Below are 17,052 nucleotides of genomic sequence, written 5' to 3' on the forward strand. Positions count from 1 at the left end.
GGACCATATGAATTACAGTTAGTGTATTGATCATCTAGGTTATATTATTGATCATCTATATTGAAGGGATATTGAAGGGAGCTGAGAAAATTAATGAGTTGGCTGGTAAAACCATTCCAGCCTTCTTCTCAGTCTCGCGCAAGGAAAAAAAAGAAGCTTCACAGGGATCTTTTTTTTTTTTTTCCTCTTCGGATCTCCAAGCCTTACAAGCCTCCCGATTTTTCTCATTTGAATGCTGGACTACGACTGGTGCGGAACAGGGGAGGATCAAACCATGTAACCCGGTAAGATACAGATCTGACCTCGTATCTCATCAGTAATAAAAGCTACCTCTTACCTCCTACCTCCTACCTCCTACATATGAAGGAGGAGAAAAAGGTATGTAGGTAGACATCACATATTCCCCGATCATGAATATGATGGATCTGATTTCTCGGAAAAGAAGCGGTCAACCTGCCGGCGGAGTTTTTAGCATCGTATCGTATGCGGCTTGAAGGTTAGGTACATATAGTACATATATGAAGTGGATTCGATATGTTAGTCGGATAAATATGGGAACAAGAACTTCCCTTTTTTTTTTTTTTTTTTTTGCCAAGGAATCAGAGTTGATCCTCGGGAGCTATATGGGAGCTGAATGGGAGCTAAATCTGTTTGTCGTGAAACTGTGTTGTGCACCAACCCGAAGTGATAAGACGGAAAGCCGAAACAACGGTGGCTGGCCGTGAGCATGCTTTATTGTAGATGGGATAGCTTCATCTTGTTTGATCGACAACTAAAAGAGATAATTGCGACGAGGGCGATTTATCAATAGGGACTTACATCTTTAACCTACATCTCTATAACCGGGGCATTTAGACATACTATGTAGATACATGAACGACGTATAACACTGGTTTGTTTTTTGTTTTCTTGCCAGAGGAACGAGGCTATTTGTCTTTGTCTCTTGTTGAAGTATCGTCTATTTAGGGAAATTCATTGAAGGTTTCATTGAAGGTTGCCCCCAACGTCGGCATCAGCCGTGGCTCCAAACGGATCGCATCGGATCCGTACATACAGAACTCTCCCTTCTTTAATTAGATGTCCATGCGCATACTGTAAATCTTCGTTTGACCGTGATGTCATATCTGAAAGTAAAGCGCGCGGACTTTGCATAATGATTAATGATTTTGCCATCAGCTTTTTTTTATTTTTTATTTTTTTTACTCGCGCTAGAAAAGTTACCCTACAAATTTAAGATGTAGATGCATTAATCAGGAACTTACGCAGCTTCAGTTATGACATACTTCGACGCCGGAAAAGCGCTTATTACAATAAACTAAGGTCCTATTTAAGGGTCTTAATAGCCTAAGAGGCGGGAGCCAATTATAACTTAAGACGATCTCCACAGTCTTGCTAATCTAGTCCCCAAAAGGAAGTGGCGCGTGGCTTGGAAGCGTTTAGGAACACCTGGCTTTCCGTTATGAGTTGCCTATTAGGCCTGTTAGCGTAAAAGAACGATTAGATTACGCCTACCTACGCCGCCACAGCCCTCCAACTGGCTTGCGCATTCGCGTTAACAACGACAAGTGAAACCTTTTACTTTCTCCCATCTATCTACACTCATTCTTTACAAGACTCTCACCGGTTCATGAGGCAAACAAGCCGGTAGTGTTGTAATATATACTTAGCAGACTCTCGTCTGCGTCAATTGATGAGGAGACTGCCTCTTTTTCATCTGATTAGTTAGTTCCTCTGCGGTTCATAAAGGGGTTTCGTGCATCGTGCATCGTGCATTGCCTTGAGCGAAGGTGTTTTGTTGCGTCTATTTCTTTTTCCCCCGGTCGTTTAGCAGTAACTACCTGCATTCAAAATACCTTCAAGACTACCTAAGGTTACCTAACTACCTATTTACCCCCTAACTCGATATCGAATTACCTACCTACTTTACTCGATCTCATCCGCTTTTCCGTTCCTTGAAGTTCGCTATATCGATAACTACCGACTCGTTCTACGCTCTGCGGGGTGGTTCGACCGACGTCTACTCGATCCCACACCATGAAGCTCTCTCCTCTGGTTAGCTTGGTTGTCGGTGGCCTGGCTGGATTAGGCACCGCGGTCCTGCAACCCCGAGATTTCGACTCCAGCGACTACTACGTCCTCCACCTTGAACGCGATGCTCAGCCAAGCTTAATCGCGTCTCGTTTAGGTCTCAGACATGAGGGCCCGCTAGGCGAACTCCCAGGTCATCATATATTTTCCACCTCCAAAGCTAGCGAAGATATTGTGAAGCGCGCTGTGCAAGAGCGTCGGCGCAAGCGGTCGCTAGGTAATGCGGATGTCCTAGATGGAGTAAAATCTTCCCACAAGCAGAAGCTACGGGCTCCCATGCAGAAGCGAGTCATTCCACCCCCGCCAGCCGATCTTCCTACTGGGAAAAGAGAAGACAAACCAGATGCGAAAGCAGTGGAAAAGCAAAAATTCGTGATGGAGAAACTTGGGATTTCCGACCCGATATTCAACGAGCAATGGCATCTTTTCAACCCCGTTCAAGTTGGACATGACGTGAATGTCACCGGTGTCTGGCTGTCAGGCGTGACAGGCAAGAATGCAACTGTAGCTATTGTGGATGACGGGCTGGATATGTACAGCAATGATCTAAAGCCGAACTACTACGCTGCTGGTAGTTACGACTTCAATGACCAAAGACCAGAACCTCGTCCAACCCTTTCCGACGATAAGCATGGTACCCGATGTGCCGGCGAGGTCAGTGCTGCAAAGAACGACGTCTGCGGCGTCGGCGTCGCATACGATTCCAAGATTGCCGGTATTCGCATTCTGAGCAAACTGATCACGGATGCAGACGAAGCCCTCGCAATGAACTACGATTTCCAACACAATGATATTTACTCTTGCTCCTGGGGCCCGCCAGATGATGGACAGTCGATGGATGCCCCCGGTATTCTTATCAAGAGGGCTATGTTGAACGGTGTGCAGAAAGGACGTGCTGAGAAGGGTTCTATATATGTTTTCGCTAGCGGCAACGGTGCTCAGAGCGAAGATAACTGCAACTTTGACGGGTATACGAATAGCATTTACAGTATCACTGTTGGTGCCATCGACAGACAGGGATTGCATCCTTACTACTCGGAGAAATGCTCGGCCCAACTTGTTGTTACTTACAGCAGTGGTAGCGGTGATGCTATACATACGACCGACGTTGGAGAGAACCAGTGCTATAACGGACATGGAGGTACCTCTGCTGCTGCGCCCCTGGCTGCTGGAATATTTGCTTTGGCTCTGGAAGTACGACCTGACTTATCCTGGAGAGATATGCAATATATTGCAATGCAGAGCGCGGTGCCCGTAGACCTCGACACCGGAGATTGGCAACTCACCACTATCGGCAAGAATTTCAGTCATACCTTCGGTTACGGCAAGGTTGACAGCTACGCTCTCGTAGAGACGGCAAAGTCTTGGAAAAACGTCAAGCCCCAGGCCTGGTTTTACTCCCCGTGGTTGCATGTCAATAAAGATATCCCTCAAGGAGATAAGGGATTGTTAGTTACCTTCGAAGTCACAAAGGACATGCTTAAAGAAGCAAATCTGGAGCGTCTCGAGCACGTTACCGTGACGATGAATGTCGAGCACAGCCGCCGAGGTGACTTGAGTGTCGATCTCATCAGTCCAGACAACGTGGTCAGCCACATCTCTGCTACACGTAAACATGATGTCAGCAAGGAAGGTTATAACGACTGGACTTTCATGAGTGTGGTTCACTGGTAAGCTTACCGAGTTCTAATCTGGTATTTTCACAGCTAATGATATTTTAGGGGCGAATCTGGAATCGGGAAGTGGACACTCATTGTGCGTGATAGCATTGTGAATGACGACTCTGGCAAATTTATCGACTGGCATCTTAAACTGTGGGGTGAGAGTATCGACGCCTCAAAGGCTACATTATTGCCCATGCCAAACGAAGACGATGACGCAGATCACGATGTAACAAGCACTGCTACTCCGCCCGTCGCCACGACCAGTCTCCCTCCAAACCCAGATGCGACCAACATAGCAGACCCGACTGCCGTTCCAACAGACCATCCTGAACGCCCCACCAAGCCTAGCAAGACTACGGGCGACAGTGTTGCTTCTGAGACAGGTACCGAGTCTGCAGCCGCAGAGACCACTACTGCTGAAAACTCTTGGCTGCCCTCGTTCCTTCCTACATTCGGCGTCTCCTCTAGCACTCAGGCTTGGATCTACGGTTCTATCGGTCTCATCGTCGCCTTCTGTTGTGGACTCGGCGCGTGGTTCTGGTTCATGCGTCGCAAGCAGCGCCTCAACAACCCCCGCGACGACTACGAGTTCGAGCCTCTCAACGCTGATGACGGCGGTGATACCATAGGCGCAACCGGCGAGAAGGGCAACCAGAAACGACGTGCCGGTGAGCTGTATGATGCCTTTGCGGGTGGCAGCGAGGACGAAGACGATAATGAAATGGAGAGGAATCGTTTCGACATCACCAGTCGCGACGATGACGACAGCGACGATGAGGAAGAGGGGAGAGGGGCTAACAGGGAGAGGCAAAGCTCCAGACTATTAAGCGAGGGGAGGTAGAGTCTCAAGTCGGACAAAAGAGCTTTTGTAAAAACCATCTTCTCGAAACAAGACATGTCTCTTCGAAACTAGAATCGTCATAGGTAGCATAGTGCTACTACTACCGCTGCTGTCCCTGTATATACATACTTACCAATATTGGCATATGGCATGGTTCGCAAGGCGTTTGGGGATTGCGAATTAAATATACATACCTATATACATACATATGGACCTTATCCAAATGCTTCTTCGAAGTGACTCCTCACCTATGAAGTATTCGTATTCATGTAAGTGGATCGTAAAGGGACAAGCTTATAAGGCTATCCACTTGGTCAGCAAATCATCCACGGCGTGGTGGCAGAGTGGTCTAATGCGCAAGACTAGAAATCTTGTTCCTTCGGGAGCGTCTGTTCGAATCAGGCCCACGTCGCAACAATTTCCTTTTTGCATGTTTGATTATTTTGTATCTTAATATTCGTTTAAACGAAAACGGAATTCTTGACGTTTAGCCATAATTAACTGCCAGTCGATATAAGACCGGAGTTGTACATTGTCGACATTGTAGAAGTATAATTCGACCGACAGAGTTATCAAAATGTGCCCCAAGACTTGGTTTATTTATTTATATTTAGTCTAGACACACCCATGAATTGAATTGCCTTGCCTCCTGACTTACTCCAACGAATAGAAGAATCCACAGCAGCTATGTATATAACCTAACCTCGTTGTCTCGACATCTCAAAAATTCCATAGTAACCAAAGCAAAACAAAAGGCATCGTTGCAATTAGGTAGGTAGGTAGGTAGATAAATGGGTGGGTGGGTAGATAGATAAATGTTCAGCAGCAGAAGTAGAAGCAGAGGTAAACCCCCTTCTTTGCTTCTCATCCCTTTATTTCTTGAAAAAAAAAACCGAAGTCAAAGTCGAACTCGAACTCGAATTCCCGGAAACGCCGTAACTTGCCCGACTGCCTGCCTGTCTGTCTGTCTGTCCCTGATATAAATGTTCCTTAACCACTTCCACTTCAAAGTTACATACGTGCCTGGGTACCTGACATATGCCACACGCGCCGTCTTTCGACAGTCTTAAGCCCTTTCAACGGAATAAGTTGAAGCCTACGGCACGCACATATCTGTCTTCCCGGCTTTCAACGACTGCCTCGTCCTGACTTGACCTGACCTGACCTAACCTTGAGGAAAGGCAAGTATGCATGCATATATGTAAGAACGCTACTTTCGATTCGACCCAACGCCCATACCCCCCTCCCTTACACTATGCCTCCCCCCCTTAACTGTTTTCTTACGCGCTTTCCCCCTCCCCTCCGTTTCCCTTATACCACCCGTCCGCTCTCGACCCGTCCCAAAATCACCCCGTGTACGCCGACGAGCTCAATCCCTCCTTCTCCATGTCCCGCACATACTGCTCCCAGACATCCGCCACGCTACCATAAAAATCAACATGCGCGTCCGCCAGGCCACCAAGCTGTCGCTTCAGCTCGACGCGCTTGATGCGCTCGAAATCAACAACCTCTTTCACAACCTCCTCGTCGAAAGCTTGGCTTGTCTTCTTCGCGCGCTCGGCTTCCGTCGTCAGCTCGTCGATACGCATCTCAAGCTTGCGCAGGCGTTCGCGCCGGCTGGCCTCGTGGTCCACGCCTCGCGCGTCCTCGATCTTGGACCGGATGAAGCTCCCGGCGCCGCCTAACGCACCTGCGCTCCCGTACCCGTACCCCGAAGCCAGCGAGTCGCGGTCCGCCGTTGATTTGTTCAAGTACTCGGTGAGTTGCTCGTGATCGAGTTGCTTCTGCTCGCGCGCCTTGAGCAGGTTTTTCAGCGCGAGGCTGTACGCTTGCATATCTCGTAGGCTACCTAGGTAATCCTGGTCCGTGTGTTCGCGCAACTTTTTCAGCCCTGTCGCCGTGTCCTCCACGCTGGCTGCAAACCCGTGCACTGCGCTCTCGACGCCCGGTTCCAGAGTGATTAGTTTTTGGAATTGCTCCGTAAGGTCCCGCAGGTCCGTCTCGAGGTCTACTTCCCGTCGGGCGACCCGCGCCACAACCTTTTCCACGTGCCCTAAGTCTTCGTCCAGCTTATCGCTCTTCTCACGAACTTCGACGAACCGCTTATCGTGCTTGTGAACCTTGGTAAAGGCGTTGATGAAGGTGTCGGCAAAGTTGTCAAAGACGCCGCCGCTTCCCTGGTCGGAAGCCGTGCTAGTCCTAGAGGCACGGGACTTCATAGTCGCATTCCAGTCGGGGGACTCGAGGAAGGTGTGGAAGATAGGCGCTCGGCGGAGGATGGGGTGCAGGGTGATGCGCGCGAGGAAACGTTGTAGGGAGAAGCCTCGTCGGTTGGTGAAGTCTGAGCCGAAGCGATCGCCTCGCACGTATTCCATACGCTGCTTATCTGGTAGCGGCGGTACCGCGCATGCTGGGTAGTCCTTAGACAGGGTCTTATAGAGGAAGACGAAATCGGTAAAGCGGCGACGGGAGGTGAAGGTTGATTTTTGAAAGGAGGGGAATGTTGACTAAGTCGGCGATTTAGTATACAGACATGATACCACGGTATAGCAGCCCGAACGTAAGCTTACATGAGTAGTAATTAAATATGATACGAACGCATCTTTAGTGCCGTCTTGTTCCTTACGAGGCTCGGATACGATACACTCAAGAATATCGCCGGACAGGCCGGGATCCAGGCGCTCCAAGTTGGCACCATGATGTTGGGCTTGGGCGCTAGGGGGTTCTGCTTCTATAGTAGGCGTGGATGAGCTGGAACCAATGATCCCGCTCTCATTGTTACTGCTGTTCCACGGGATGTTGGAGAATGTGTCTTCGTCGATAACCGCCATCGTCGGTGGGGTTTCTTTCAGTCCGGTCTTCACCACAGCCTGGCGCACAGATTGAATAGTAGAGATCTTATTGGTATAAACGATGTATTAATGATTTCTAATTTCCAAATATTATCGCAATGATCTATGGTAAACCGCGCTATTACTCCGAGGGGGTTAACGTCGCTATCGTCGATGTAGAGGTGCTGGAGTTGATGATGTGTGATTGGGGGGATTGGTTTAATAGTAGGTTAGATGATTCAGGTGGGGAGCATTGGAGGTATGTATGTATGTACCTACCTAGGTAGAGAGCTGCCTATCGGGTACCTAGCCTAAGTACGTACCTCTTACCTCTACATAGTGGACCTCTACCTCGAGGCCGGGGGCTGAGTGGACATGGCTACGTCACACCATGCAATATTTCAAGTTAAGCTTTATGCAAATCACGAGTTATTAGCTTATAACTAAAACTAGTTAATTGAAATAACCTAGGTTAATTCCTTTTCTATCAATAACATAAAATTACTAAGTACATGTTACCCTTTACCATCAACAATACATGCCTAGGTACCTACCTACCTATGTAATATACAGAGAAATCAAGTCATACATAAAGTGCTCTAATGACATTATATTACTCTATATATACTCGTTGTAACGCCTGCCCCTACAATACAAAGCCCATGTTGTCCCTATCCTCGTTAATAATTCGTCCCCATTCCAGTAGCAACCGGAACATATACACCTCCATATCCTCCCTCCTAATAGCTTTATCAGTCCATTTACGCCCTTCCTCCGCGATCCAGCGCGCATCTTCCAACCGGCCCTGGGTAAGCCGCGATTTCCCATTGATCGGCCCTCGATTCTTGAGGCCGATGAAATATGCTAATGTACTATGTAGGCCGTGGTAGCGTAGATCGGCCGGCACGAAGTGCACCCACGGCATTAACCGCTCTGTATACCACTCGCGGAAGATAGTTGACAGCACTGGTACGCTATTAGACCGAAGGATCGGGAGTAGATCAGGCGACGGCCCGTCCGCGCTATCTAGAACCATGATATATCGGTTATCAAATGCCTTGGTCGGCTCCTTAAAGCCAAATTCTGCTCGCAGAAGTTGGCAATATATTGTATCCGTACAGGACCCATCATCTGTAAAAGAGAACTGGAAAGGTAGAGGGCCATTTGCCTCTTCCAGCAACGTCTTTTCGTACTTAAATTTGTCCTTCCCATCAACTTTGTCGCCGAGAAGTACAGATATCGCATCGTTGGCACTGGCATTGTTTGCAAGATGGACTAACCGATGCCGATGTCCGCCGAAAAGCGAAGAGTGCGTTATGACTCGCGAATCGCTGGCTTCCCCTTGCCAGAAGACAATATCCTTCTTCTTTTCAAACGCTACATCGTCTGGGTCCCGTAAGTAAGGACTTATAAGCGGGAAGAGAATATCGTTGAAACTATCCGTCTTTGATCTGCTAAAGACTGGCAAAAGATCTTGCTGCAAGTCATAGAGATGAGGCGTCGTGTGAAAGTCGTGAAGATTGAATATGTCCGGCTGATGACACGGGTCGAGAAACATCTCCCAGTCTTCCAAGAATTGGCCCTGGGAGTGAGGTTTCACGCACGAAGAACAGAAATCTCTCACGTCCCACTGTACCCCTCCACGTGCAGCGGAACCAGGCGGGCAGGCCAAGGCTTCGAGTTGTCGAAACTTCGTTGGAGATACGTATGTTTGGGTATCCGACTCGAGAACAGCCTGGGCCGTATCGATAGGAATATCCCTTGCCAAATTTGTCTCATCTCCCTGACGTTTACGTGTACGGTGAGGGAGAAGCTGGAACCGCCCGCTAGTTCCCGCCATAGTTAATCTATGGACATCATCCCAAGGAACTAGGATCCTTGGTCGCTCGTTTAGATTGATAGCAATAGACATGGGAGGGAGGTGTTCAACAAATGTTGAAATCATCGATGCCGCATATTCTACTATCCCCTCGTGAAGCGACTGTGCGGGCAGGTTGTAGGATACTTGGCCATCGGCAATTTTAATAATCGCAATATCCGGTAACCCGTACAGCTTTTCTAAGCCCTCCTGGATCTGTTGTGGCTTCATGCCCCAAAAGGGTTGGACATCTTTCTCGATCTGATCAAATTTGTCGATGATAACCGATTTACGTTGCCGTGCGTACTCAAACCACTTGTCGAAGTTTGGTGGCGGGTCGCGCCCCTGATGACGATCTTTGTATTCTGCAACAGCAAGCTTCAGCGTAGTACTGACGGTTGCATGTCGGAGCCAACGATCTGCTTCTACTCTTCTCCTATAAACAAGCTCGTCAACAGGATGACGATCCAGTTGCCCATTTTTGAATATAGCATAAATTGTTGATGTGAATATAATACAGACAAGCAGACACAGGAGGATTACTCGCTTGAAGACCACAATCCATCTCACGCTGTTTGCGTACGTGAAGATGACAAAACCAACGGAGATAATAGATAGCACTATCAGCGGTTGGGTAGCTGAGGTCTGCTGGTATGTCCCGATCAACGAGATGCTCTGAACGCTGGCTAATATACCAGAAGTAAAAGTCGCGACGGCCGTAGGCTCTAATACAGTAGAATCACAAGCCCAGAGCGCCATTGATATGACGAATGTAGAGACAAGCAGTCCCGTGCTAAAAATATCGAAAAAGTAGAGGGAGCCGATCCCCCTGAAAGGGTGGTGGTTAATGATCTCGCGATGCTGAGATATTCGCGTCTCTAGACATAGAAGCAAGACACCAGCGGATGCCATGAGCAGGATCCCGCCGAGCGTTCGAAGACGACCCTTCGTGGTCCGCGCCCACGAAAGCACCCTCCACGACATAACTATAATGATCGCATCAGTGAGAAGGCCCACCCACTGCAAGAACGGGACGAGGGTGCCCCCTTTTCCATGGGTCGTGCAAAAGTACGTAGACCTCGAAGTAAAATCGCCTGTCATAAAAACTCCATAACTAAACACGATGGTACTGACGAGGACATTGATAGGAGAGCTTATGAGCCAGTTCTTCAAGTCGTCTAAAGGGTTACCCCACATATCTTCAGGCTCATCAGACACAATCGTAGGCGCACGGTGTGAAAGGAACTCATAGACAGCTAGGAGTACAGGGATAAAAGCCTATGTAGGTCACGTTAGACATATATGCTACTTTGGTGGTTGTGGAGAGATGTATTTTACCTCTACGCCTTCAGAAGCACATTGGAAGTTAGTGAGGACTTGATGCGCAATCTCCAATCGGAAGACAATAAGAAGTATTATACAAGGAACATAAAAACGACGAGGGCGGTGTGGCAGGGACGACTGCATTCCCTTTAGAACTGCTTCTGAATCTGTAACGCAATGTCAGAAGCTGCTTTTTGCAGAACGATAATGCGAACGTACCAAATCTCCCATCTGCGCCGGGAAGCCATTTTGAAAACAGGCTAGCTATGAAAGCTACCGCGCCTGAGATGAATAAGAGTAAAAATGAGGACAGTCGTGGTTGATCTATATGGTGTAAGTCTTTGAATATCTAATAGTTATGTGAGGACATATATATGACATATATATGAGCATACCTATTAACGAATGCCTCTGTATTGAACATGATAACCAGATATATGAAGCGAGAAAGCTACATACACGCCAAGTTAGCCACTACCTCTCATAACGACCCAAGGCTCATATGTTCATCACAACTTACCAGACAGACGTCAGCCTCGAACCCCCATCACGTGCCATTAGGACTGCATAAAAGCTAGTTGTAATAAAGCCATTCAATGGAGATACGGCATATAATGTTTTTAGTAAGGAGTAAATTGAGAGTTCGATATGAATGGTAATTACAAACGGAGCCCTGCTAAAAACCAAAACCAGCTGAAAAAGGAAATGGAGATCCCTATTTTCCCCTGGCTGTGGCGCAGTTGAGATATGTGCGAATAACGTACTACGAACTGTGTCAGCTGGGCTAAATTATGTGGGGGTTACAGTGCGAGTCTGGCGTAACGAACTATTGCTCTCTTAAGTGTTCATGTTAAACACATAGTAGACTAATGCAATAAAGGAAAATTATAGGTATAAACATAAGAGCATTATACAAGACGCACGAAAGACATTATATACGACCGTTTAACCTAACCTAGATAATTGTACATTATTGATGTAGTATATTAGATAAATTAGGCGTGTTAGTAAGAGTAGTTTAAAAAAAATCACTATAAGTTAAATATTAACTACTACAACTTACTGATCGAAGAGAAATGTCTTTAAAGTACCTAACTAAGGTATTAACTCAACCAAGTTTCAGTGTCTAAGTTATATAGAAAACTAGCTTCAGCCAACAATAAATCAGAGATATCCTTCTACTGTTGAGTATAATAATAAAAAGATAATAATATTGTTTCCTGTAGGACCCTTAGCACTTTCTATTATCCCTAGCTAATGGTGCCTTCACGTTGTCTTCTCTTGGGTTAGACACCTAATATCCTCAAGTACCCATACTCAATATTTTCCCGTGCTATGGAGCTCGATATATACATCAACATGAGGACAGTGAGTATCTTTACTTGTAGGTTCTTATTAAGATAGAAAACATGAACTAAATAACTTATGCCATGACGGTATGTACATGGCCTATAAATGATATGATATACGCCGACATGGAAACCGGCACGAAATGAGGTTAAGTTGATTACCTTTCTTCTATTCTTTAATACCACCAGTTAGCGTTGCAGTCAATGAAGTAGTCAAGAATAAACGGGGTTCATCATGTTGGCTAATTTAGCCTCAAGAACCACGTTCCCCCAAATCTACATTCAACAGGTTCTAATTCCTCATCTCCAATTGCCGCGTATCGAAGTTAACTTGACCATATAGGCCATGTGTAATTAAGTTATTGGCCGGAATAGTCTCGAAATTCCCAGTATGAATCACGCATGGTAATGGAAACTACGATATAGTCGCCTATAATACAGCATTTAAGAAATGCCCTCACGTGTCAGATGAATACTACCTAAGGTATGCGTCTCTTCCCTTTTCGTGACCTTGTTAGCCACGCTGCAGGTGGCAAAATAGTATGTTAAACGTGTTTCCGCATCTGCAATTACCTGAAGAGTTCCCATATGTCGTAAGGGTAATATATTTCATTTCTAGCATGCAGCATTCGCGCTCTAGAACAGCACGCCTTGACCGTGGCTACCTAGGCAACGTTATGATACACCTTATCTAGATGTGACTGCATACCTTGCTGTATACGTCACCGAAAACAGGTCTTGGCGGGAGCAGCGAAGTTGATTTACCTAACCTAGAGCTTAGCTGCCATGCCGATATCCCCGTCGCTTGCGGCTTCCATGGTGGCGTTGCATTGGACGACAACATCCGTGGTAACGGCTATTGGGTTTCGGGGGAGGACCTTGATAACGTCAATCGCGGGTTAAGATGGTATTTGATTTAGTAGGTTCTCACAATCCGAATGAACGCTTTCGCATGCAGGTTGAGATCAGTGGCTTTACGTGTTACAGACTGTAGTTATGGGCTTTAGCCCAACATTATGGTCGAAGTCTTAAGCGAATGCGGTGTTACTGATTTCTTCAAGCGATTCCGAGAATATTCCCAGCGAGTTATCATTAAGCCGCATGTACTTACGAACTGATCATGTCTGATTTATCTGATTTGTTCATCCCAACATATGAGCAAGAAAATGTTACCTATGTTCTGTTGTGTTTCTTCCTGCAGTATGATGTCGAGGTGACGACTTGGAAATGGTAGAAATGGGAGAAATGGGATGCAGATACGTGAAGGTTACACCCGCAATGTTTCCGGAGAGGCAAACAATTCGGTATTACCTTCGAGGACAGGTTCGATTTAATTCCTAATAGAGTAAATTGTTATTTCCAGAGGCTCGTCTTCAACATATCCGAGATAGGCCGACTCTGCGAGAGTTGCTCTTTGCGAGGGAGGTCCGAGACGACAGTTAGTAGGGTTTGAATCGTCTCGGTGTGTTTTCAACTCGGCAATTCGCTCATTAACAGCAACTCTTTCTCACTATTTCTTCTGTGCACCGGATAATAATGAACCATAGCCCGCTATTGCGCGGTTTGGGCACACAGCAGCGGTAGTACTGTCTTTTGGCCGGGGAAAAAGAAGCATCACCACTTGGATATTTGTAGCTAACGTCAATTATTCCCTCACCCGCACTAACCGCTGTTATTCATAATAGGTTACCTCACCGGTAGACACATAGGGCTGAGGGATAGACGGGCTAAGCAGAAACAAGACCCTTAATGTTACTGTCCCTAGATCGCCTATTTTATCTACTCTCGGTGGCAAAATATCTGCATCTAGAGGGGGAACGCGTGATTGAAAGCCTGCTAATATGAGCGGCTTCCCGATTAAAGAAATTCTGGGTCGTTCATCAATAACATCCTGCAGTAGGGGTCTTTTCTGCCAGGCTGGACATGCATCGGAGCAAGGGGACTGGGAGGGCGAGACGATTGGTGAGTACATTGACATATGTATTCCGATGGCTACGCTAAATGCCGGATTGACCTGTCGTATTCCCTCGACGGCAGCGGGCCGGTAATCTTACCAAAGTGTTCCAGTTGACAGGTCAACAACGGGGAGCCGGGGTTGTGCTATATAAGCCTTCAAGTAGATAGACGAGCTTTGTCAGGCTCGGATTTGCCCAATCGCGGAAGAGAAGAATAGCACAACAAAGACTAGAGGATATCTGTGTGATCTGTATATACAGATTTAACAAGAGACAAGACTTTGTAAACAGTGCCGCTGACGATCGTATAGTCCTGGAAGAACGCTAACGCTGCGGAACCTCCGCCAGAACTAACTCTAATAGCTAGAAATACTCTCTGCGAGTTACACTATTGGACGACGGGATGAGCCAACCAACCCCATGACGAACCCAGGAATCCTCCCACCTGCAGGGTTCGCGGGGGAAAAGTAGTATTAAAATACATATGGAAATGCGGGGAGACTCGCATGCTTGTATACACATCACATACCTCATATGGGTGGGTAGTATGCATACCTACCTAGGTACACATGTACGCACTAGGTTAAACTGTGTTCACAATGAGGCAGCGATGCAGGGAAAGCGAGCCGAATATGTAGGCGGATATGTAGATGCGATCATGTGGCGTCGGTTTACATCGACGAAATGTTATACCCCTGACTATCTTTGCAGATTCGACCGGTTGGTTGGCAGCAGAACAGAACGAGCTCCAGCCTAACCTTCCCACCTGCTACTAGTCCCCTTAGTCTCAAGCGTGATCATTAAGTTTTTGGCAAGGCACGGTTGGTTAACCTTGTGTGATGATGGATTATACTCTGTAGAATAGCTTGTATTAAGCTCCACCTTGTTGACCCGTTGGCTCCTGGTCGTGGGATTGCCTGAATAGGTAACCCGAAGCATCTAAGCCATAGCACCATAGCTTCCAGGAAGTTCATCCGGTGATTCATTAGCAAAGCTCTTTGTTCGCCAGCGAGGCACGTGGGGCACGATACTAATCATGTGTCTGTTTGCCAGCCTTGCATTGTCACCGAGAATCCATATTCGTACCCACGTAGTAAGATGCCCGTTGGTATTTGGTAACATGTCGGATTTCCGAACCTTCACCGGTCAACCAACCTGGCCAAGGCGGATTCTACGATGGTACAATATGTTACTGCGTCTGTGGGGAAGACTATACTTAGCTCTAGAACTGTCAAACCCTCGTCTAAGGTCCCAAGGCCCTAAGCTTTCGGCCCCTCGCTCTATCCCAAGGGGGAGCGGAGCCCCCTCATCACCTGCTATTCCCTAATTTGCCTCGCCGTTGGTTCCAGGAGCTATTCCTGCGGCTTTGTTCCTAGATGAAAAGAGAAAGGGGGGCTAGGCTTGGGTATTGTGAACACCTTAGCGGAACTGACACTCTCGGCTCACGATAGCTCCCGGAGCAGGGGACTAAAGCTTCGCTATATATAACGCCCGTTGCGAGCTTGCCCTCCATCAATATGGAACTAACACATCGTCTATACTATACTATCGTGTCATCGTGGACCGGATCCTTCTTATTCGTGCTTCCGGACACCCGTGTCATTGCCCACCCCACGCCCCTCGGCCCAGCAGATCGTTATCTTTCTCAAACAAGACACACGTTGGCCCGCATAATTAGGACGGAGGTCTTATTTGAACTGGGTCACTCAGAGCATATATATACGTAGGCGTCTCAGGCTTTCTATACCAAAAATCCTCCATAAACCAGACCAACTCACAATGTCGAACCTCGCACCGAGAATATCTCGAGCTGCCCCTTCAGTAGGAAGACTCGCCGGCGCCACGCCGCGTGTGGCACCACCATGCAGTATCACAGCCAGAGCAGCAGGAATAGCAGCCTGCAGGTTACCTTCTCGCCAAGCGCCGACACGGCGGTCTTTTCACAACACTACGGCCAACGCTACCAAGATCGACCTAACTCAGAGCAGCCCACCAGGGATATTACCTGAATTCAGCTTGAAAGACAAGGTTATTGTCGTTTCTGGCGGAGCACAAGGGCTGGGGCTCGTACAGACAGAAGCCCTCCTAGAAGCAGGCGCCAAAGGTATGGGGACTGAGACAATTTCTCCAAGAGAGATACTGACTATAATGGATAAATAGTACACGTCTTCGACAGACAACCCCAACCCGGCGCTGGTTCATCTTATGAAAAAGTAGCACGCCGAGCTAAGGAGGAACTGGGTACCTCGCTGAGCTACCACCAAGTCGACGTTCTGGAGGCACCCGACAAACTTCACAAGATCACCGAAGAAATCGTCGCCAAGGAGGGACACGTCGACGGCCTGATCGCGGCTGCTGGCATCCAGCAGGAGACTCCGGCCTTAGATTATACTGCTGAGGACTCTAACCGCATGCTAGGAGTCAACGTCACAGGCGTACTCATGACAGCACAGGCCGTAGCGAAACATATGTACCAGAACGACACACCCGGGAGCATTGTCCTAATTGCCAGCATGAGCGGCACAGTAGCGAACCGCGGCCTGATCTGCCCGTAAGCCCCTCCCCTCCCCAGACACCTACAAGCGATCACCAGCGAGCTAACCCGCCTCCCAGCGTATACAACGCCTCCAAGGCCGCCGTCATCCAGCTCGGCCGCAACCTAGCGATGGAATGGGGCGTCAAGAACATCCGCGTGAACACCATCTCGCCGGGCTACATCGTGACGGAGATGGTGCAGAAGCTGTTCGAGAAGTTCCCCGACCGCGCCGTCGAGTGGCCCAAGCAGAACATGCTGAACAAGCTCAGCAAGCCCGAGGACTACCGCGGCGCCGCTGTGTTCCTGCTCAGCGACGCCAGCCGCTTTATGACTGGTGCGGATCTGCGTATCGATGGCGGACATGCTGCTTGGTAGAGCATGAGTACGAAGGGGGGGGAGACTGGCTGGTGGGATATATACTGCGTTTGTACCTAAGCTATGTAGATTGGCAGGATAAGATGGCTGTCTGCTAGGGACGATGGCCCCTGCGCTGGAGGAGCTTGATGATAACGAACGACTTGGCATGGGGATGTAGGTATTATCGAATGTACCAGGAGATGCGATAGATGGCGCTTTTACATACCTCGAATGCATAATATACACCAAA

General features: G+C 47.9%; 5 protein-coding genes and 1 non-coding gene across 6 annotated transcripts; 4 read left to right on the plus strand and 2 right to left on the minus strand.

Annotated features, from left to right (window-relative positions):
- The first annotated feature begins 1,513 nt into the window (after positions 1-1,513).
- Positions 1,514-5,175, plus strand: F4813DRAFT_362380 (peptidase S8/S53 domain-containing protein). The gene is made up of 2 exons (XM_049243617.1): positions 1,514-3,758; positions 3,810-5,175. The coding sequence occupies exons 1-2, from the start codon at positions 2,035-2,037 to the stop codon at positions 4,591-4,593; spliced, it is 2,508 nt and encodes an 835-aa protein (XP_049098896.1). The 5' UTR covers positions 1,514-2,034; the 3' UTR covers positions 4,594-5,175.
- On the plus strand, positions 4,698-5,163 carry F4813DRAFT_116763 (uncharacterized protein). Its single transcript, XM_049238549.1, has one exon. The coding sequence runs from the start codon at positions 4,802-4,804 to the stop codon at positions 5,045-5,047; it is 246 nt and encodes an 81-aa protein (XP_049098897.1). The 5' UTR covers positions 4,698-4,801; the 3' UTR covers positions 5,048-5,163.
- F4813DRAFT_t89 lies at positions 4,924-5,005 on the plus strand. Its single transcript has one exon. It is a non-coding gene; the product is annotated as a tRNA-Ser (tRNA).
- Positions 5,176-5,883: 708 nt separating the features above from the next.
- Positions 5,884-7,658, minus strand: F4813DRAFT_116774 (uncharacterized protein). The gene is made up of 2 exons (XM_049238550.1): positions 7,164-7,658; positions 5,884-7,100 (listed from the first exon to the last, which is right to left on the minus strand). Exons 1-2 carry the CDS (start codon positions 7,422-7,424, stop codon positions 5,940-5,942), a joined length of 1,422 nt encoding a protein of 473 aa, XP_049098898.1. The 5' UTR covers positions 7,425-7,658; the 3' UTR covers positions 5,884-5,939.
- Positions 7,659-7,902: 244 nt separating this feature from the next.
- Positions 7,903-11,272, minus strand: F4813DRAFT_362386 (glycosyltransferase family 90 protein). The gene is made up of 5 exons (XM_049243618.1): positions 11,126-11,272; positions 11,001-11,056; positions 10,825-10,929; positions 10,621-10,772; positions 7,903-10,560 (listed from the first exon to the last, which is right to left on the minus strand). Exons 1-5 carry the CDS (start codon positions 11,161-11,163, stop codon positions 8,071-8,073), a joined length of 2,841 nt encoding a protein of 946 aa, XP_049098899.1. The 5' UTR covers positions 11,164-11,272; the 3' UTR covers positions 7,903-8,070.
- Positions 11,273-15,462: 4,190 nt separating this feature from the next.
- Positions 15,463-16,990, plus strand: F4813DRAFT_116821 (NAD(P)-binding protein). Its single transcript, XM_049238552.1, has 3 exons — positions 15,463-16,013; positions 16,070-16,460; positions 16,523-16,990. The coding sequence occupies exons 1-3, from the start codon at positions 15,689-15,691 to the stop codon at positions 16,818-16,820; spliced, it is 1,014 nt and encodes a 337-aa protein (XP_049098900.1). The 5' UTR covers positions 15,463-15,688; the 3' UTR covers positions 16,821-16,990.
- Positions 16,991-17,052: the final 62 nt, after the last annotated feature.

The sequence above is a fragment of the Daldinia decipiens genome (genome assembly GCF_022478715.1).
Source record: "Daldinia decipiens strain CBS 113046 unplaced genomic scaffold F4813scaffold_20, whole genome shotgun sequence".
Lineage (NCBI taxonomy): Eukaryota > Fungi > Ascomycota > Sordariomycetes > Xylariales > Hypoxylaceae > Daldinia > Daldinia decipiens.